Consider the following 22,454-nt stretch of genomic DNA (forward strand, 5'->3'; position numbering starts at 1 on the left):
GGAAGTTGCAGTATTAATTGTTCACCACACATTTATCACTACACCCAGCCTGTATTCTTCATGGAATCACCTGCAGTGTTGTGGCATGAAAAAGACACAAGTGTCCGGATTGACAATGTACACTGACACCTCGAGGTTATGCCTGACTCCAGTCCACCCACCGGGAGTGTTTTTGTTATTGAGTTACTGTATTATCTTGCACCTTTGAGGTTTCTCAAGCGGAAATGGCTTTCAGTCAACTCAGCAGCAGACAGTAATAATAGGCTTGTTAAAAGGCAGCCTGCATTCTGCCCATACACATAAATGGACACAAATACATGTGGTCAAGCAGTCCTCCCAGCCATAGCCTTTCATGTTCACCCAGCTACATTCAGACGGTGTGACACAATTTTATTTTATTTTCCTTAGCGTGAAAAGCAAAATAACTACTGCTTCTTTATCTTACTCCACTTTTCTTGCTGCTCTTTCAGTGTGCAGCAGTGCCCCAGTGAGCATGAAGATCTGGCCGCTGAACCAGACTGCATTGATGGTGAGCTGGGAACGCCCTCTGACCGTCTACCACCCGCCAATCACCAGCTACATGGTCTCCTACAGCTGGGTGAAACGTGATGTGGCTGATGAAAAGACCTTCGCTAAGACTGGGGACCAAAGCATGGTGAGCGTCATTATCACAACTGCTCACACCAGACCAAAGCAGTTTGCCAGAACCGCCTACATTTTTGTCTAAATGTCTTTCTATTTTTCAAGATGGATGTGCTTTGAACAGCTCTGATTGGTTTGCAGAGCCTGAGATGTGTCTGGCAGGATCAGAGGGTGACTGCATCAGTGACAGTGTGTACAGGAGGTGACAGGTTTTGATGAACGATGTTGGTTGATATGAGGGCCCAGACACTCACCTGTCTGAGACACGTAGGACTGTCACACACACTGACAAGTCTAACAGATATATATATGTGATGTGTTGACAAATGCAAGCATTTTCCATCATCTTCTATTTTCCTTTTTTTTTACTCTATGGTGCAGGTCACTATATTCAGACTCATGCCGCAAAACGTAATTCAGATAAAAGCATTATAAACCAATATAAGGTTTATAAAATGCTTTTTTTAACAATTTGAAATAATCCAACCTGTTTGTATCATTTGAATTTTATAGATTCCAGTTCTCAATGATTATTCACAGTTTCAATTCCAATATGGTTAAAAAAAAAACAGGTCAAATGTTTAGATGGCAAAACTAGCTTTACTCTTAAGTGTTTACTTTGACCTTTATTGTTTCATCAAAATAATTAAATCCACAGTCTTTTGAACTGAACATTCACAAAATAAATACATACAATAAAAATGTATGATCCACAGGCAGTACATACATTTTCTTGTGGATGCTGTGGTATTTGACACTGCCCTTTTTTCTCTTTACTCATCTTCCTCTTTGCCAAAGAGAACGGTGTGTCGCAGCTTAGTATCCGTGAGACATCAAACACTGAACACTCTTTCAGGTTGACGGCATGCTGCCTTACATTTTTGGTCAGATTTGATGTGCAGCCTGACTTACAGCTAATTAGCTTTCCGCATGCATTGCACTTTGCTTTGTCATTTGCCATTTCAAAGCCTGATAGTCACGTCCTTGCAGATATCTTGCCTTTTTTTTGCAGTGCTAAGGGTTATCATGTTTAGGAACCGATAAGCAGAACCGAAATTAAAACATTTTTAACAGGTACCCGGTTCTTGGCTTTTTGGATGTGGTTGTTATTTGGAACTGGCTTTCGGTTCCCAACTGTCTGTTTTCAGTTAGTGGAGGCAGCTCTTTGAACACAAACTGTCTTCTTTGAGTAACCAATGCAGGCAACTGTGCAAATGTAGTCCTTTAGATCTCAGTGAAGTTTTTGACACCAGTGATCATACAGTTCTGCTTGTGTGCTTTAAGCATTAAGTTACCACTTCAGTTCTCACTGTCTCTCCAACAGAACACTCACTGTCTCTACAGAAATATATCCTCCTCCTGCAGGAGGTTACACCTACAGGGCTCTTCTCCTTCACGCTATATATTCTTTTCCCTGGTAAAAAAATCCTTCCAGTTGTGGGATCCCAACACCCAGATGTGCATCTCTTTAAAGCCCACTGGCCCCCAGCTGCCTTTACAGTCTGCGTGACTGCCTCTTTAGATATAACAGTAGAGGGGGCCAGTGGGCTTTAAAGAGATGCACAGTTCAGGGGCAAAACAGTTACCCACCAGTTCAGAGACCTAGGATCAGTTGGTGGCCGTTCTACCTCCAGCTTGGCCATACGTTCCAGTAAACACAGTTGTCATTGTCGTGAGTGGGAAGCTGGTGAGGGATCATGCGTTGTTGCTGCACCAGCAATTTCTACTGGTTGATTTGAGCAACTGCACAGAGGGAGTGGGATCCGAGGAGAATGGTGTAAACCTTTGCTCATCTCCTCCACCCAAGAATGTGTTTTGCGTACTGATGTATGTGCAGAGTTTTTTTAATTCATATTCTACAAGAAGATTTTGTGACATTGTAACCAGTTTTGGCGGGCTTCTCCAGGGCACAAATACTGAGAGTGGGCCTTTTGAAAGAAACAATACTCACTCATTCTGAGAGAGAGAGAGAGAGAGAGAGAGAGAGAGAGAGAGAGAGAGAGAGAAGGAGGAGGAGGAGGAGGAGATGTAATTTTAAGAATTGTTTACCTAGGTAGTTCAACTGTTTTGTGGAAAAAAAACATATCAGATGCAAATTATTATTCCATGCAGTTTATCTTTGTGTCTTAAAACCTGCCTGGAGGGGAATCTTTAACTTACAAACGAGTTACTGAAGCTTAGAGACAATGGACAAGCAAGTTGAAGTATGCAATCAGGCTTCCTGCAGTCAGGAACTGCCTCACAAATTAAATAAACTAAAGCTGTCCTCAGCTGAAGATAAATGAGCATCTATTTCCTCTCCTTTAGATTACTGTAGCTCATTTAACTCCCGCGCCCCTCAGAAGTCCATGTCTCTCTGGCAGCTTGTTCAGAAAGCTGCCACAACAGTTCTGTCTGATATTAAACATAGAAACCATCTCACCTCTATTTCAGTCTCTCTGTGCTGGTTACCAGCTGCCTTCAGCATCATCCAGCTACATTTACTGACCTTTTAACTTCCAATCAGCCAAACTGCTCTCTGAGGTCCTCTGGCTGAGCCGTCATATGTCTACAGTCTAGTCCTCATTTTTTTTTGTATTCTCTGGTCTTGACACGAGACACAAGAGGGTAGAGCATTCTCTATATGCTGTGGTATAACTTGATTGAAAAGCTTAGATGTCAAATATGAAGTAGAGTCATTTCTTAAAATCTATATTTGAACTTTGTTGCCTTTCAAGCTGAACGACGAAGTGGACTGGTGAGACTTGTTTGTGGGGAGACTTGCTGTCTAAACAAATATTAGACTGACTGTTTTACAAACAATGGATTAATATGAATTAACGCTTTGTTGTTGTTTTCATGTGATATCTCTGTTCTGTTAAGATTAGTCATCTACTGCAAATGGCTGACTGTGTCAGTGAGCTGCTCTGTGCACTCCATTAATGCAGTCGATCAGTCGCTTTTGCTGACAGTATTCTCTGCACCTCTCTGTCTGCTCTCAGCCGGTCTTATTTTGCCCACTTCATTTCCATTTCAATTTTCACTTTCTATCTCAGGACACCTTTATCTGAATTATTTTAGAGAAATACTAGCTCTCCAGCACCAGAGGCAAACACCCATCCGTTCAGAAGGCCATTTTAATATAAGTAAAGCCATCTGCAAGCTGCACAACACAATTAACTGAGCCCAGACACAAGGTTTTAAATGGCATAGAACTTGTGAGTCATAGACTGTTGATAGAACAGCGCCTTAGCATAGAATGTTTTCATTTTAGGCAACATGAATGAACAGCATTTACAGTTTTAAATGTATTTTGAGCTACATATTGAAGCATTACTTAAAATGCTTTTGCATGTTGTTCTCAGTGTGTCCGTTTGTGCATTTTTTTTTTCTCTTGCAGAAAGCAGTCATCACTAATGTGTCCCCTGATGTCCTGTACCTGTTCAGAGTGCAGGCAGTATGTCAGCATGACCTGCGCAGTGATTTCAGTCAAACACTGCTGTTCAGAGGTACCGGGTCAAAACCCTCCAGCCTATGAGTCACTATGTATTTTTAAAGAACAGTTTCCTGGCATGTCAGACACATGAAATGGATTTTTAAATGCTTGCTTGCTCTTTACTTTTCAGCGAATACAACAAGAATATTTGAAGGGTCCCGTATAGTGAAGACTGGGATGGTGAGTTGACCAGAAGATGGCAGTGCACATTTCTTTTTGTGTGTTAGTGCCATTCACGTGGTTCTGTTGGATAAGCACTTTTTCTCTGACTGTCTCCCTCAGCCCACAATATCCCCAGCGTCCTCGGCCGACATGGCTCCAATCAGCTCGGGTTCCTCCACTTGGACATCCTCTGGCATCCACTTCTCCATTGTCTCCATGGCAACAGGCATGGGCCCCTCCTCCAGTGGCAACCAGGCCACAGTGGCATCAGTGGTGACGAGCACCTTGCTGGCAGGCTTGGGTGTAGGCGGAGGGGTCATCTCTTCTTTGCCCAGCTCTATTTGGCCCACGCAGGCACCCCAAGCCACGCGGAACCCCACCCGTCCATCCGTCCCGCCTGCGAAGTCCAGCACTGAGCAGGGAGCGCCCCAGGGCTCCGACGCAGACGCCCCGTCTGAGGAGGGCCAGGCTGCACGTGACGGCGAGGAGGACGAGGAGGAGGAGGGGGAAAGAGAAGGAGAGCAGGAGGAGGGAGAGGAAGAGAAGAAGAGAAAGAGCAAGACTGCACCTGATAATGAGGAAAAGATAGCGAACGGCACTGTGGCCAAAGAGCCTTTAATCCCCACCCCCGCATCCACAGCCAAAGAGAAAGGAGATGGAAGGCCTACAGACAAAGGCAGCACAGTACCTGCGAGCACTGGTGATGACCAGTTGGTCAACGTGCAGAAACCCACAGATGTAAATGCAGTGGCCACTCAAGAGCCTCGTAATGACAGCGCAGAGATGCAGATCCCCGAGAGCTCCACGCTGTCTCCAAAGATTAGTAGTGATGGAAAGAGTCTCTGGCCTTTCTCTGTCCACACCGGTGAGCAGAACACTCTCTTCCGCACAGATATGACACAATACTGTTTTGTGTCTCTCAACATCCTTCCCAAGCAGAAACATCCCTTTTGAATTCTCAGTCGCAGCTTGTTCTTTTGTTGCCCACTATCATACAAGGCAAGACTTCTTTCCGAAGCAGAATTCTGTAACAGTTATGGAGCCCAATTTAGCATAACAAATAACTTGATTTAAGAGTGTAACAGCACTGGTTATCATCTCAGTCAAAGACAAAGCTCCAGGCTTTTGTGTCACTACAACACAGAGGCCTGGAGGCAGAAGTAAGCCGTCTGCCAGAGGGGTTCTGCCTGGAGGAATTCCTTTGAGTTTACTTGAAGGGAGAGCGTTTTTGAAGATTTGTTTCATTTTTTTTGTGGGCCATATTTTTTACTTTCACAATGTTAGAAATAGAATAAGTGTCTTGAACAGTGATTGAAAGCTACCAGGCAGATTTCATGCAATACGTTTGGCCCAACCAAAGCTGGTTTGGAATTCTGTTTTGTGAACAGAACAGAATAAATTGATGAAAGATTTTTCATTAGATTCATGTGAAATGGTGAAGGTTTAATGCCCCTCTGTAGAAGTGGAAAATTTCTGACTTTGGCGACTCCTAGTGGTAGCATCAAAAGACAGCACCGGATGCTAATACACCCTTCTTGGATCTGACCTTGAGGCACAGAATAAAAGGTTGAAAGCCACACAGAGTGCACCAATTTTCACCAAGATTGTCTCATTTTATCCACAAACACTTTGGCCATCAGAGTCATTTGAAGCGTGCGATAATTTCATAAAACTCACTTTAAAGTTGGCAAATGAGATGGTGTCGAATATTTTTAGGCACGTATTCATGTGCATGTTTTATGTTCCAGACAGGACCATCTTGCCCAACATGACCCGAACCCCCCACCCGGGGATGGGCAGGATGGTGTGGATTGTCCCCTTGGTGGTGGTGTCTGCTCTCACTCTACTCTGCCTCATAATGCTGCTGATTGTGATGGTCTACTGGAGGTGAGTTCAGTATACCTAACCTCATTCCAGGCGGGACATTTTACTGCTCATAAACAGGAAAATTACATTACGTCAAGTGCTGGCACATACCGAAATTCCTCATCTTGATAAGGGTGTATGAAACCAACCTGCCCCTCACCCACACTGACCCCATCCAAACATTTTTTCACACTCACATTTTGGGTTAAATCCAGACCTGCATACATGCATGTCTGGATTTTCCAGTCAGTCTGCTCCACATTCAGACCCGTTGTGTGTTAAGCGCATATATGCAATTCCAAACAGCCTGGTAATAAGACTGCTCTCTTGCCTGCCATGTCGTACATCAGGCCCATCTCCCACCTGGGTGAGGGGCAGGAGACCTGAAGGCCCTGCAGTGCCAGTAGGGGTCCCAGCTGTGTCTTCATCTGCTGGGCCATTTTCCAAGCATGCTATTGGAGCCCCAGTAATTACACTGGCCAGGCCACTGGCACATGTGGGATGGTTAATGAGTTACAAATAGCACTATGGGCCATTTCCTCATCTGGTCCCATGCATATTTACAGTCTGTTTCTAGCTGGGTAGCATTTTTGTTTATTTGTTGAGTTTTCTTTGAAATGTGTTAGATGCATTATTATTGATTTTTTTTCTAGAAGACATTTTTTAAGTGTGAGATCGCTATAGCAAATGTTTATCGGCCAACAACACCTTACTGTGGCATTCTGTGGCGTCAGATAATATAGGAGCGCGCGGTATAAATAACATCCTGGTTATCAGCTCCATAGAGGTGTTCAAAAAGCAGACATCTGAAAACAATATGACTGTAGCAGATTCAGTCAGTTGATGAATAACTGGGAGTTGAGGTATTTGAGGAGAAGAGCTGGGGCAGCTTTGAGATTAGAAATGGCCATCACAGCTGTTGTTGTGACAACTCTGACAGTTCACAGACAATGCCTGCTTCCCCTGGGGAATGGACCATGACGAAAGATGAAATCAACCCATTCACACTCTCTTAATCTTCATGCTCTGCGTAGTCTCTCTTGGTGACAGTGCAGCTATTAAAACCAGTGCTCACAGATGTTTTGGTCATTAGCAAAACAATTCATGTGATTTATAAGTGTTTATTTAAAAATATGTGATGTGATGGCCCCAACGGACCATCTTTTGAAGTTTAATACAGTTTTCTTATTTTTTGTATTCTTTAAAAATTTTTTTGGTAGTTAATCTTATGTTATGAGTCTGTCTACAATGCAATTAATTGCTGGCGTTACAGTACACATCTGGAAGTCTCTGAGGCTGGAGGTGCTTGTTGGAAGCTCACAGATGTTCAGGGAAAAAATTCTCATTTCATGTTAGTGACTCTGTGCTGCTGATTCCGGTGTGAAATGGGATACCTCCATCTGTTTTTTCTTTACAACTGACATCCATTCAGAAAGCCTATTTCATCCCAGTATCCATTCCCCCAAAGCAAACTATTCTTCTGAGACCATGGGAGAGAATCAGGTAGGAGGTGTCAACTATGTTGGCTAGTTAACTGCACCACAGCTGCACCCACAGGGAGCCATTAGATTGGGAGGCTGTGATGCAAGCCAGGGGGGAGTTCTCCTCCCTTTTTGTTTTTCAACCTCCTCTCTCTCTCTCTCTTTCTCGCTTTCTCTCTCGCTCTCTCTCTTTCTATATCTTTTAAATCTAGTGCAGCCTTTTTATTTTTGTTCCATCTCTCTCAAAGCATGACAAGCCTCTGCTCCCTCCTCTGCATCAAGTACAGGTAGGATTAAACCTGGGAAATGGTGGTACTGGGATGAAACATAGGTCTTTTATATGCATTCATTAGTATACATTGTGTGTGCAAGGAGGGAGTGGAGGCTGCAGAGGATGTGCAAGGTGTTTAGGACCTTAGAGATTCCTCACTTAGAGACAGTCTCTCTGTTCTTCAGGAGCTTTCTAAAAAGTAAGGAACTTTATTATTATATATATTATTATTTTTTATTATTTCTTTTATTTAAATAACTTACTATTTATCATGTAAAAAAAATTGATTTCTCAGTGCAGGGAAGGATGTCTTGAAAAACTGTACAATTCATCTTTTTTTACAAAGCTGTAATATCCCTGGAAATCATTGAGATTTTCTCTAAAGATCACAGCTGCCTTCAGCCTATTAGCAAGATTTTCAGTTTTTCAGTCCATGAAGTTTGGACCTGTGTAAATTTTGAGCAGGATTGTCTAACACTGGGCACAACAATGTTGTCTTTTTATAAACAACAGGAATTACTTATGGATAAGTAATGAATATCACAACTTTGTCAATACAAGTTTTCATATGAACATCTGTGCACCGGGCAGCAGCTGTGGCAGCAGTCACAAACATTTTCCCCAGAAAAATGCACCTTTAAGTTGCTTTTGTTGTCCTCAAAGTGGAGTGGGACCTCTTGAATGTTGTGTGTGTATTGCCCTGGAGAGGGAGTCTGTGTTTGGATTAGTTGTCTTCGGTTTGTGTAAAGAGCTAAATTTGGTGATGCGCAGTGTGTCACTATGAGTTGTTTAGCTGTTCCCTGTAGTCAGCTCAGACTGCCTTTTCAGGAGCCGCTCACCGCCAGCGACTCTATCTGTGCGTGATCAGCTGTGTCTCAGCTACTCGGGGGTTTTCATTAGCAGTTTCTGCCGTCCTTGTGTCATTCTATTCAGCTTTTAGATGCTGATGTTGACAGACCGGATCTGAGAACAATGAGATAACGACTCCCTAATAGACTTTACTGTGGCATCCCACTGTACTTTTCTCTGTGTCCCTGTAGGAGATTTTTCCAGACAGCTCACTTCTATGTGGAGGAGAGCAGCTCTCCACGGGTGGTGGCCAATGAGAGTATACCAGTCATCCCTATACCAGGTAACACATATTTCCTAATTATATTAGATAATGTATAATCAGGATTCACTTTGTTGCTTTGGTTGTTGAGATGAGTGATCCCCAACCATGGGTTCTTGTGTTATGTGGTACACAGGGAGTATGCAGTTAGTTTGGCATATGTGGAGAGATTGTGGAGTAGCTCAAGGGAAAAAAATAGAAATTACAAATGGAATAAAAATAAATCCTCATATTAAGTCAGCTGTAACACCAGAACAGAGTGTGTGAAAGCTAATTAGTAAGCAAGGTAAGTTTTAAGTAATGGATAAACAGTTTGAATAGTTAACTTAAAGTAATGGATAAATGGTGAAATAAATGAAATGGTTTTGTGGAGGAAGGGGTACTTGAGTTCATTTGACAGGACTGTGGGTGGACAAAAATATATAATTTAACCTAAAGAAAAGTATGGTTTTAAGATGGAAACTACCGGTGAGTACCAAAAAAATCACAGAAATGACAAAGCAATATTGACTGACTTTAAATATTGTATATCTACAGCTATAAGCCACCATTAATTGTTCTCAAATGGGTTTCTCTATTAAGTGATCTCTGCATTTGCACAGTTTCTGTTCATTTACATGTGAAATGACTCTGAGAGCACCTCTGTAGGAGTTGTCAGAATGTCTTTTTGTAGCCTTTAATGTCCCAGACAGTGGCAGCGCAGTGGCAGCTAGTCGATATCAGACTTTACTTACAGTCGCTTTAAGCTCAGGGACATTTCAAGGCTGTGATATTGTAGTTAAAGAGCACAGTTGATGCCGTTATTGACTCCACATTCATTAAGCCTTTATTGCTTGTCCTTTTTCTTTCTTTCTTTCTTTCTTATACTCTCTTAGCAACTGTGGCAATGTTCTCACAGCACATATATTCTGACTGACCATGGATTTGAGTTGAATATGTGCTACACAATGAAATTCATAAAACGTTGACTTTATGGGCTCAGAATTTGCATTACCTAATACTTATTATTACTTGATGATCATGTCTGGAAAATGACAGAATGAGATATTCCCATGTATTTATATAGCAGATAGTACTGTGGGACATGCAGTTAAACATGTGAACATACCTCTGTACAGTTTTATTACCTGTCAAGAGGGTTAGGGTTAGAAATAAATTGGCCCAATCAGCCCTACTTCATTTAAATATCTAGCTCCTAAAGCCACATTTCACCCAGAACCACTCTGATGAACTGATTAGACTGATAAGAAGTCTCTTGACATTAATACAGGGGAGGGGGAGACATTTTGATAAATGAACAGATTAACAAACCAGACTTCTCCTTTACGCTCTAACCACTGAGGCAAGTAAGAGCCTGAGCGGCCTCAGCTGCAAGGTTGCATTAGTTAAGACATTGGCCACTATCAGCAGCGATGGCAGCTGGGTCCCCTGCACTATTGTCCCAGTGTGATGGTGACCAGCCCTTATCCAAGATCCCTCTTGTGTGATTTGGAGCTGATTTGGCTCAGATGAGACAGATGCTCCCCCACGTATAAATGCTCAATATTCCAAATGTAGACATTTGTGATAGAGGTTTGTTTGCTAAAACAGCATTGCATTTGTTTCCTTGTGTGCACTGACAACACACTCACACGTGCACAAATTCTCAGAATACATGGTGATGAGAAACAAACCCTAATAATGCATTATGGACCACACACACACAGAATAATGGGCATTTGGCTAACTGTTCTGTGTTTCTCCTGCAGATGATATGGAGGCCATCCCCGTCAAGCACTTTGTTAAACACATCATGGAGCTCTACAAGAACAACCTGCAGGGTTTCTCTGAGGAGTTTGAGGTAGACATTTAACATCACTAAAGTGAGGATTTGTTTTGAAGCATTGTTAACTTTATATATAACTTGGCAGCATATACATATAATAAATTCTGTTTTTACATTGGAGTTGAGTTGAGTTGGTCAGTACATAGTGGGGAAAAAAAGATCCATTGTTGCTTTCCTTCATGTTCACAATGACTTATTACACACTGATCAAGAGGAGGAAACATGGAGTGTTGTGGACTGACAGGTGACTCATTGATTACAGTTTTGGCGACTGTTGTCGTGCATCATTAGCACTACATGGACTCAAGCGGGAAAATCAAAGTTCGGTCACAGACAGCAAGTCTTGCAGCCTCATGTATTGATTTATGCTCATAAATAAATAATTGATAATGAGCATTGTCATAAATGGTAATGAACGGGTAGAAACAGGACAAAGAGATGCTTTTTACTGCCGTACTACAAGGGGATCAGTTACTGTGTGGTTGCTACATTTCATGCATTTCGCTCACTTTTTATTGGCTAAGTTTGAAAATACATAGTTTGACTACATATATGGATCTCTTATAAGATTGCTTTCTTAACAGTTCCCCACCAGCAGATGGATTTATCATTAGTAATTGAGGTTTTGAATAATCTAAAATCCAATTAAAGCTTTCACACCAGCCTAAACAAACCAATCCAGACAGGCAAATGCACAAGAGTTTGAGCTGCACAAACAGGTTAGGTGTGAAAGCACCCCAAAACTGGAGAATACATAAGTACATTTGTCTTTTTTTTCCGGAGTCAAGTACTGATGGTCTACTCAGCAAAGTTCATCTATCCCTCTATTGTGCGCATGATGTCTGCAAATGGGCCTGGGTCTGAACCGTGGTTAGAGATGATTCTATGTGTGCGTTTGTGTGCAGGGTTGCTAATTTTGAGCAGATGGTTGGGAGAAAGATGGAGAGAAAGATCAAGAGAGACGGAGGTTAATTAGAGAAGGTCTGTCTGCTGGTTGAGTGGATGGGAACACATTCTCTATGTAACCAGGTTAGGAAACGAGGCAAAAGTTTCACCCCTAGAGGATTCCTTCCTAATTGGGGTCATTTGATGTGAAGCTTGTGCGCATAATTTTCAAATGTGCCACAATGAAGCTGTGTTAGAAATCGTTGTTGTGTTTTAGGGGCGGGGGCAGGTTCACTGCGGTGTGGTGTGGTGTAGTGAAGAATAAGAGACAAAGGATGTCCTGCTGGAGGCCTGAGTTCAAGCCCCAGTGGCAGTAAAGCATCTGCTCTGCTGAAGTGTCCTTGACCAAGACACTGAATCACTGCTGGAGGTTCTGCTTTGCAGTTTATCCTGAGCTCTTTATTTTATATAAAATTTTTTATATAAAATCACTGTAACAGTTTAAGTAAATATAACTTCCTTAGAGGAGGTAGTTCCTTTATATCTTCTCTTCTTGTTTAATAAAATCAATCTTTGTCTATTTTGTCTCTCTTCAGGAGGTCCAGCGCTCCACAGCAGATCTGAAAATCACAGCAGAACATTCCAATCATCCTGACAACAAGCACAAAAACAGATACATCAACATTGTGGCCTGTGAGTCAGCTGTAAAATCTGATTATGATGTCTGCCGCTACGAAATCCAATAATGTTTTTATAACATGTTTTCATCCTTTTAATAATTCACGCAAATATGTCAATGCTTTCCCTAGATGACCACAGCAGGGTGAAATTACGAGCTCTGGCGGGGAAGGATGCCAAACATTCGGATTACATCAATGCCAACTATGTGGATGTGAGTTTTTACCAACCACTTGACATTTTTACGCAGGTCCCGTTTGTGTTTTGGGTGTGGGAGGTTTGTGTGTGCTGCATGGTCCTGTCTTGAATGAAACAATTACTTAAAAGAAGTGTTCACACTGCTAAATGGCACGATGACATCTTTATTTGAAACATAAATTGAATTATCAAAATTGTAAAACAGACAAACAACAATAAAATAAAAAATTTGTATCTGTTTTATGAGATATTGATTAATGTATACATATTTATAATTTCTGTGAGCTGAAGGAGTGGATTTCATGACCTATCTATGTCTTCTGTCAATAAAACTAGTAAGCTATATCAGGGGGTTGTGGGGTCATTTATACAATATCAATTGCCTCTTAGTAGTAAAAATATTCCACCGCTCTCCTGTTTCAGGGCTACAACCGTCCCAGAGCTTATATAGCTGCTCAGGGTCCTCTCAAGTCTACATTTGAGGACTTTTGGAGGATGGTTTGGGAACAGAACACTGGAATCATCGTCATGATCACCAACCTGGTGGAGAAAGGAAGAGTAGGTTCACTTTAATCATTCACAAGACATGAAAATATCAACCAATATCGCTTATGATGACCGTTTTTCAGACATGGCACAGCATTCATTCACAGCATTCTGTCTGTTTGTGTCCTTCAGAGGAAATGTGACCAGTACTGGCCGACAGAGAACAGCGAGCAGTATGGGAACATTGTGGTGACGCTGAAAAGCACCAAAGTGCACGCCTGCTACACACTGCGGCGTTTCCTTATAAGGAACACTAAAGTTAAACGGGTAATTAAGAGTCAGACTTAACTAGCGATTTTCTAAATTGGGTTGCACCATTAGAATTTAAGGAATGTCTTAGCTAGTAAAAACTTTAGTACTTGGTAAATGAATTGCTAGGAATCATCAGTAATACCAATCAAAAGCAATCAACTAAGTAAACAGGAAGTTCCTGTAGCATCACACACTGTAGCATAACTTCCAAAAACAGTTTTAGGGGCCAAGCGTTATGTTAAACCTAGCTGCTAATTCTTTGCAGGTATGGCTTTGTTTTATTTATATATGCATACATGGAGAAACATATTGTTCAGAGTTAGAGGTATGACATTTTGTAATTAAAAGTAAATAAATAATTATAATTAAAATTTTGCCACTGTACATTGTTATGAGCCAGTATTTTGAGCAAGTGTCAGGTCAGCTGTGTTGACCATATTCCATATCATTGCTTTTACTCTTAAATGTAAACAAGTCGCATATTTACAAGCTAGTTTTTTTTCAGCTGTTCAGCTGTAGCGACATATTTACTGTTACACATGTTAGAATAAGTTTGAATGGTGCGGCCCCTTTTAATTCATTGTTGCATCAAATCTCTACTTCGTTAACACTTCTGTTGGAACTTATTCCCTACTTGAAGCAGCTGATGACGCAGCCGGCCCGTGATAATTTCCTCTGTGGATGATAAATGAAGAGTCTACATTGTGTTCTCACCAGGGTCACCCGTCTGCTCTCATGTTCTAGGGTCAGAAGGGGAACCCAAAAGGGAAGCTAAATGAGCGCGTCGTGGTCCAGTATCACTACACTCAGTGGCCTGACATGGGAGTGCCAGAGTACACCCTCCCTGTCCTCACCTTCATCAACCGCTCATCAGCGGCTCGCACTGCCGACATGGGCCCTGTCCTGGTGCACTGCAGGTACAGTACTCATTAGCGAGCTCCTGGGCTAAATGAATGTTACTTTTGAGCTTCTAACATGTGCTGACTTGGTTAACAGCTCCCTCTATGGGCCTGCCATCATGCTCATATTGCTTTGTGTTGTACTCCACAGTGCAGGGGTTGGGCGCACAGGAACGTACATTGTCATTGACAGCATGCTTCAACAGATCAAGGACAAAAGCACAGTCAGCGTCCTGGATTTTCTCAAGCATATCCGCACACAACGCAACTACCTAGTTCAGACCGAGGTAAGACACCCTTATGTTGTGAAAATTGGATTCCTTCTCTTAAATTAAAAAGGTCATCTATGATTAAAGTTGATAGGGAGTTATGAAAGCTATTCAGTTTGATGCTCTAAGCTCAGGTACGGTAAAGGTCACACTTTTCAACACACAGTACAAACTGTTATTCACTGACCACAACACAGATGAACGTATATAAGACCTGACCGCAGTCATGTATTTGAGTCTGTGGTCCTTTTCCGTGTCCTTCTAACCTCATGTGCATTTAAATTCCCTCTACCCTCACTATCAGGTCTGTCTAGACAACCTCCGGTAACTGTGTTTTCTGGCTCTGTTTAGGTTTTGCCTCTTATTACGTTTCAGAAAGCCTTCCGACTTAATTTTCCAATTGCTTGTTTATTCTTGGCATTCCAATAAATCATATAAAAATGATGTAAAGTACTTTGATTGCATCTTTATTGCTAATTGGAGTAGCTGCATCAATAAAAACAATGTAAATGTTTAGCCTGATGCTCTGGGTGTCTTGCTACTAATCTCACTTTACTGTCTCCTTTCCTGGGTCCCTCATATGGAGGCCCAGAGTGTTCAAAATTATACAAATAAAGACAAAATAATAATAATAATAATCCTACTAATAACATTATTAAACAAATTTTATCAGGCTTCTACTCACAGTAACAGTGTGTATTGCAGGCAGGTTGGAAAGTATCTAAGTAGATTTGCGTGTAGGTATTTCACAGGGTTATATTGTTTATTTTTATGTTTAATGACATTATTTATTTCATAATCATTTTTCTATATATACTGTGGAACCGTTTGGGTCTCAAAACCCTCTTTCTCCCCTCAGGAGCAGTATGTTTTCATCCACGACGCTCTGATGGAGGACATCCTGAGCAGAGAGACAGAGGTGCCCGCCTGGCAGCTGCACAGTTATGTCAACAGCATCCTCACGCCCAACTCGACAGGCCGCACACAGCTGGAGAAGCAGTTCAGGGTGAGTAAACCTTTCGGTTAGACGAGCTGTCAGCCGTCTGCAGTGGTACCACAACCTGAAGGCGGTCTTTGGATCAGAAGCTTGTTAGCAATGTGCTCTGTGGCTTTCCAGTTCCAGACGGGAATAGATAGAGAGCGTCTCTGATGTTGGCTGTAATAAAGTCGTGTCTGTCACCCCTGCTGCCTTATGCAAAGCTTGATGAATGTTTCATCGAGCTCCTCTTTCAACATCAGGAGAGAGAAACTAATTGCTTGCACATAATGTCACTTCCTCTTGAGCTTCACCATCACATCATTAATGTGAAAGACTTGCTGTTAATCTTGGGTGTTAAACAACGTTATATCTTATTTTTCATGTTTGATTTTAATTTACAGTGACTCTCTCAGTGACTAAAAAAGATTTTCTGATCTTCTGGTCTTTGCCCCCCTCTCTCACCAGCTTCTGACTCAGTGCAACGCGCGCTTTGTGGAGTGCTTCAGTGCCCACAAAGACAGCAACAAGGAGAAGAACCGCAATTCCTCAGTGGTTCCCTGTGAGTATCTTATCTGTTTTACCACAGCACACTTGCAATGGAACTGAGGTTTTGGAGAACCAAGGTCATGTCGAACATGTGAAGCCGTTAGAGGGCTGGTTAATAGTGGGTTTGCGTAGGAAGTTATAAGGGTGGATGTCTGTGTAAATTTTTAAATTTAAAGGATAAAATTATATTTGTATACTATTAAAAGTATTTCCTACAAATAAAACCTGTTCTGTGTCCTTCCTTTTTGAAATAGATGGAAATTAGAGTCCTAATGTAATATTCTACATTTTCCTATTTTTCATTCAGTAAATTATTAAAGACGATTCGTATTCCAAAATTAGAATATATTTCCATAATCCTATAAGTTAATCTTTCTATGCGTTCTCTGCTCCCTGACGGGAGAAGGAGGTACATGTTGCTATGGCAACAGCAAGGACTGGTAATGAATGTGTGCATTATCCGCCAGTGTGATATTATAGAGGCCTTTTGTATTAAAGTTTTTTTTTTTTTTTCTTCCATCTCTCTGCCTCTCCACAGCGGAGCGAGCAAGGGTCGGACTCACCACTCTGCCTGGAATGAAGGGAACAGATTACATTAATGCATCCTACATAATGGTACAGTGTGAAAGTCTGGCTGTGATAGCCACTGTGTTTTTTGAACAATGTTATTGACACGTCTGACAGTTCCTGATGACAGTTCCTTAGAAAATGATCAGTAGTCTGTCAGCTTTCACAATCATCCATCAGTGTGAACGGTCTGGGCTTTAGAGAGCCTAACTAGCTCACCTCTTGTCACCTCAGGGTTACTTCAGGAGTAATGAGTTCATCATTACTCAGCATCCTTTACCCCACACAACTACAGACTTCTGGAGGATGATTTGGGACCATAACGCTCAAATTATTGTCATGTTGCCAGACAACCAGGGCCTGGTAAGTAACTCAGAAAGTTTTTTTCTGGTCATTTTTCACTGTTTGTCCTTTCAGATTTGTGCTATCTAATTTAGGGCAAATCTGTAATCTACTCTACATAGAGACAGAAAGCATAATGACAGCTAAATCTATTAAACAAAGAGATAGTGGTAAATAAAGATAAATAAAGGCACCTGCAGTATACCTTGTCTGACTTGTTTGTTTGACCCGTCGTTGTTTCTCTGCAGGCTGAGGATGAATTTGTTTACTGGCCGAGTCGGGAAGAGGCCATGAACTGTATAGCCTTCACCGTCACGCTCATCAGTAAAGACAGACTGTGCCTCTCCAATGAGGAGCAGATAATCATCCACGACTTCATCCTTGAGGCTACGCAGGTACCTGGAGCTCTGCTTCGTTACACATACTATATAGTGTTGATTGCTACGATGTGTACGTTCATTGCCTGGAGTGACACTCCTCTCGTGTGTGTGTGTGTGTGTGTGTGTGTGTGTGTGTGTGTGTGTTTGTGACAGGATGACTATGTTCTGGAAGTGAGACATTTTCAGTGCCCTAAATGGCCCAACCCTGATGCTCCTCTCAGCAGCGCCTTTGAGCTTATCAGTGTCATCAAGGAGGAGGCCATGACTCGAGATGGCCCCACCATCGTGCACGATGAGTACGTTTGTGTTTACCTCCACTGTATGTTGTCAACACAGAGAAAACCTACTTGTAAGGGCAAACACACACCAACAGGTTTTATCCATCCATCCATCCATCCATCGTCAACCGCTTATCCTGTGTACAGGAGGTTTTATGCAGGGGTTTCAAATTGGAGATAAACCAGTCCAGGACTCAGTAGATAAATATGATAATTAACATTTTTATTGCATGTTGTTGGTCCTGCTTATTGGTTGCATCTGGATCGGTATTTAAAAGGTTGAGAAGTGGCAAAATAATCCTGAGATGTTTAACTACCTTTGATTTGTTCTTGTTAAACTGTAGTGTTTGCACTAGTAGGATGGAAAATAAGCCACTACTGTAAAAGTGGAGAGCTCTCCATGGCATGGGGTTTGAAAGTCCTTCGTTGTATGCCAGCACTGAGAATCTACAGGCAGCTACTAAGATAAACAGAAACAACTCTCCAAAGTCCCTTAGTAACCAGGCAACCATAGCAACTTCCATGGTCGTTCCCAGCTGACGTCTTTCCTACAGACCTTTGCACCTCAGCTGCCTTTAGCGAAAACATCCGCTAATTGGATAGTCTGAACCACTGAAGGTCCAGACGATCAATCACACTTCATCCCTCATTTACTTAAAGCTGGTGTCTGAAGTTGTCACAGACTTAATAAGAGGCCACTCTGTCTCCCTACCCATTTACACTAGATGCTAATATGATGAGATGCTAATTGCAAACAACAAGGATCTGTATGGAAGTGGTTGCTTGCATGTATATAACTTGATAACTTCAAAGTCAGCAATTTGTTAAGGTCATAATGAGATCCAAACTCCAAAACTAGAAACAGCCCTACATATTGTCATTTTTGAAGCACTTAGTGGATGTTGTTTTTTATGAACACTTAAAACAGGAAGACAGTTTAGACAGATAGTCGTCCCGCAGAGCTGATTCTGAACATTTCCACACAGGTATGGGGCAGTGTCAGCAGGCATGCTCTGTGCCCTCACCACACTGTCCCAGCAGCTGGAGAATGAGGGAGTCGTCGACATCTATCAGGTGGCCAAGATGATCAATCTCATGAGGCCGGGAGTCTTCACTGATATTGTAAGTTCACTTTAATGTAAAATAAAAACAGGAGGGATTCAAGATTAGCATTTTAACAACTGGGAACAATTAAAGATGAAATTAAAGCTGCGCTCATGAATGTTTTTATTTATTTAGTATCAACCACTTCCCCTCAGCTGTATGGTGTTTTAGCATCTTTCAGCTAATTTGTGTTCAGGTTTTCTGGCCTGCATCTTTATGGTTTCCAGCAGCAACAGGCAGCTTTGTTCTCAGAGATGTCCCGTACACTACCTGCCAGGCAGACAAACAGGTAGAGGTTTGTCCAAGCTTTTTAGCTGGAAACAGTTGTCTAATGGAGGTCAATGAGACTTGTTCAGCCATAACCATACAGTAATTATGTGGAGCCAATGAGCTAAAATAGTCTAAAAAGCTCCAGAGAGCTGCAGAGTTGGGTGTTAATTATGTTAGGATCATCACTACAAGCAACCCCTTCAGTCATTTGATTCAATGTTTATATCAAAAACACTGATTATTGCAGCTTTTAATGTAATGTTGTGATTTTCCATAGTTTTGTAGCATGCGAAAGGATGTGATCTGTAATGTCGTGTGTTTGTGTTTATGTGCACAGGAGCAGTACCAGTACCTTTACAAAGCCATGCTCAGCCTGGTCAGTAACAGAGAGTGTGGTCTGAGCCCCATGCACATGGACACTAATGGGGTGATGGTGGTTGCAGACGAGTCGGACCCTGCAGAGAGCATGGAGTCGCTCGTCTGAGGACATTCTTCCAGGCACTTAATTTGTAAAGAACTTTTCTGAGGCCTTTTTTGCCAGACTATTGATTAAATGAATAACCTTATTACTTTTTATACTGATAAAGGTTTTTTGATATTTATGTTTTTGTCCTTTATTTCTTGTCTTAAATGTTATCCTGCTGAGCGTTTGCACCTGTTTAAGTTGACGTGAGGAAAAAGCAGCTCTGTCCAGTTTGCACTATACTATCAGTGTTACTGCCTAAATCCAGTGAGTGAAAAACGTTTCCCAGTTAAATCCTGGCATCACGACACAACTGGGATATTTGGACCGCATTGAGACGAACCTGAAGCGTGAAGAACCAGGATGAGTTACGGCGATCCACTACCCGATAATGTCTCAAAACAAAACGTCACTTCACAACGTAGCCCAGCATGCATTACGTCACTTTTGTCACCTTGATCAAACTGTTTTGAGGCTCGGCTCCACAGGGGCGAAGCTCTTTATCACATGTTAAGAGACTATTACCTGCCTATTATTCATATATTGTCCAAATATCTCACTGCTGTCTTGTATAATGTGGCTTGTTTTGTTGAAGTGTGTTACAACATCTAATGTGAACATTTATTGCTTTTTACAGGGATTTATATTGTTATAATTGTTTTGTAATATATATATATATATATTATATCCTTAATAGCCAGCCAATGTTTTCTTTTTTTAAGTATTTTTGCCCATTGTCCACTGGCCTTGGTGTAGATTTTGTTTGTTTTTTAAAGTATTCTGTAGCTTGTCATGAATAATCTACAACGCTCAATTTTCTTTCATCATACTTTCCAGCTTTTCTAACCTCAACCGTCGAAGCTGTTAACACTTGTAAAGGGTATCCGTATTGAAACAGTACAGTGGCTACAAAAAGTATTCACCCCTACACAAACTTTGTTTTATTGTTTGACAACATTAAATCACAGTGGATGTACTAATGATTGATTCTTGACATTGAGCAACAGAATAAAGTACTTTTAATGTTAAAGTGAAAACAAATGTCTACAAAGTCATCTAAATTAATTACAAAAAAATTTTTCCAGGTTGATATTAATTAAAAACACCTTTGGCAGCATTTACAGAGAGTCTGTGTGGATGGCTTTGTACATCTGGACACGGTTGCAATTGATAACGTCTAGTTTAATAATAATTGTTCTGCTAAAGACCTTCATGTATAGCTGTGGTTATATATTTTATATTTTGTCATCGGTCTGATGAAAAAGAAATCATCTTTCAGTTCGCTCCCATCCTCCAGGATGTCTTTATATTTTACTGCATTCATTTTACTCTCCATCCTCACAAGCCTTACAGGGAAGCATCAAGGGTGTGTTCCTGCAGATGTGTGGTGTTTGGCTTCCACTCCACAAAGCATTTACTGTCATAAAACCACCAGACGCTTGTTCTTTGCCACTTTTACATACAGCGGTGACTGATTAAACTCCAGGGCAATGCCTCCTATCTCAGCCATGACACCCTGCTGATTCTTCAAAGCTCCCATGGCCTCTTTGTGGTCTCACTAGTGCCCTCTTGCCCTTCTTCTCAACACACTCAGTTTTTTAAGGATGACCATCTCCAGGCAGATTTTAAAGCTGTGCCTCTTTCATTTTCTGTAATCGTATTATGGATATCCTGTGCCTTCAAAGTGTTTCTTATATGCTTCCCCTAATTAGTACCAGTAAACCTGTCACAGATTTGTTTGGATTATTCTTTTTTGTTTTTTCAGTGATGATTTCAGTCTCATAGTAAAGGGATGAAAACGTGCAATCACTTGTTTGATTTTTTTTTTTTTTAGGCTTTTGTTTTCACTTTTACAATGAAGAGGGTTTTTTTCTTTTGATCAGTGTTGAAAAAAATCCTAATTACATCCACTGTGATTTTTTTAAAAGTTGTAAATAAATAAAAAGGAGGTGAATACTTTCTATAGGCACTGTAGTTTCTTTCTGGGAAGTGATGCTTTATTTGTAACCAAAGATGTGGTTCCAGTTTGCAACATGTAAGTGGTTTTATCTTGATCTATTTAATCAACTAGAATTTAAAATTAAAATCAGAATTAAATCTTGCAGTACAGATTATCAGTCTCAGAGGTGCGAATTGAACGAGAGTTCAGCATGTTTCTGTTCGAGCCTCAGGATTACAGTAGATAATCCGAGTTCATTAAGTTTTCCTCACAATAAGATTGAAATTTCAGACTGTAAAATGTATTTTATTTGGGCTGATATTCTGTCTCTGAACTATTTTGTGGCTATTAATTATAAGCCCTTTTAAAGCCTGAACATCCCTCTCTCTTGTTTGATTTATGTGTATCCTCACATTCTATGATGTACTATTTTCTTCTTGTTACTTTTTTCTGTGAACGCCCACTTCTCTGACATAAGGGGAGTTTGTTAAATTCAGTGAAAACTCTCCAACATTTGGAGACAAGTCCAGATTGCTGATCACTTAGCTGCAACGAAACTTTTCCTTACAGCAACTCTTCTTTCTTCTTTTGAATGAATGCCAGCGGGCATCCATTCTGTCTGATATTTCCACACTAATTGAAAACAAGAATGTTGTGGCTGCGCACATTTACTTCAAAAACAAATGTCTTTGTCTTTGTGATCATAAAAGTTTATATTTTCATACAAATATTTGGTTTGTATAGTGGCCCTGTGACAGATTGTACTTTCGTGGGAAATGTATTATCCAAATCCCCACAGTCACATCTGCCCCTCTGAGGTCCATGCTGATATTTAAACTAGATTTTCCGGACAAGGATCCAGTATGTTAGCCTCAGTGCATTTCAGCCAGGTTGGTAGTTAAGTCTGTTTAGAAAATAATACAATGGTTTTGTCCATCATCATATAACATGTTTATATGATAGTATCATAGCCATATACTTCTATGATGCTGTCATATACCATATTATAGTGTACTAGTGTTATTT

At 41.1% G+C, this 22,454-nt stretch overlaps 1 protein-coding gene across 2 annotated transcripts in view; it reads left to right on the top strand.

Moving 5' to 3' along the window:
- The window catches only part of ca16b (carbonic anhydrase XVI b), a 106,300-nt gene extending 84,491 nt beyond the window's left edge, over positions 1 to 21,809 (top strand). The window contains exons 9-30 of one of the 2 annotated variants that reach the window (XM_046075676.1): positions 471 to 655; positions 784 to 831; positions 4,022 to 4,130; positions 4,248 to 4,297; positions 4,400 to 5,144; positions 6,028 to 6,166; positions 8,938 to 9,029; positions 10,757 to 10,848; positions 12,315 to 12,411; positions 12,528 to 12,610; positions 13,018 to 13,152; positions 13,273 to 13,407; positions 14,137 to 14,309; positions 14,443 to 14,578; positions 15,420 to 15,566; positions 16,005 to 16,098; positions 16,624 to 16,700; positions 16,887 to 17,015; positions 17,243 to 17,389; positions 17,528 to 17,670; positions 18,639 to 18,774; positions 19,364 to 21,809. In XM_046075676.1, coding sequence (XP_045931632.1) covers positions 471 to 655; positions 784 to 831; positions 4,022 to 4,130; positions 4,248 to 4,297; positions 4,400 to 5,144; positions 6,028 to 6,166; positions 8,938 to 9,029; positions 10,757 to 10,848; positions 12,315 to 12,411; positions 12,528 to 12,610; positions 13,018 to 13,152; positions 13,273 to 13,407; positions 14,137 to 14,309; positions 14,443 to 14,578; positions 15,420 to 15,566; positions 16,005 to 16,098; positions 16,624 to 16,700; positions 16,887 to 17,015; positions 17,243 to 17,389; positions 17,528 to 17,670; positions 18,639 to 18,774; positions 19,364 to 19,510 — 3,239 coding nt within the window. In that variant the 3' untranslated portion in view covers positions 19,511 to 21,809. The remainder of the gene's footprint in view (positions 1 to 470; positions 656 to 783; positions 832 to 4,021; positions 4,131 to 4,247; positions 4,298 to 4,399; positions 5,145 to 6,027; positions 6,167 to 8,937; positions 9,030 to 10,756; positions 10,849 to 12,314; positions 12,412 to 12,527; positions 12,611 to 13,017; positions 13,153 to 13,272; positions 13,408 to 14,136; positions 14,310 to 14,442; positions 14,579 to 15,419; positions 15,567 to 16,004; positions 16,099 to 16,623; positions 16,701 to 16,886; positions 17,016 to 17,242; positions 17,390 to 17,527; positions 17,671 to 18,638; positions 18,775 to 19,363) is intronic. The other variant, XM_046075677.1, reaches the window with a different exon arrangement.
- The last annotated feature ends 645 nt before the right edge of the window (positions 21,810 to 22,454 follow it).

This window comes from Micropterus dolomieu, linkage group LG18 (genome assembly GCF_021292245.1).
Source record: "Micropterus dolomieu isolate WLL.071019.BEF.003 ecotype Adirondacks linkage group LG18, ASM2129224v1, whole genome shotgun sequence".
NCBI lineage: Eukaryota > Metazoa > Chordata > Actinopteri > Centrarchiformes > Centrarchidae > Micropterus > Micropterus dolomieu.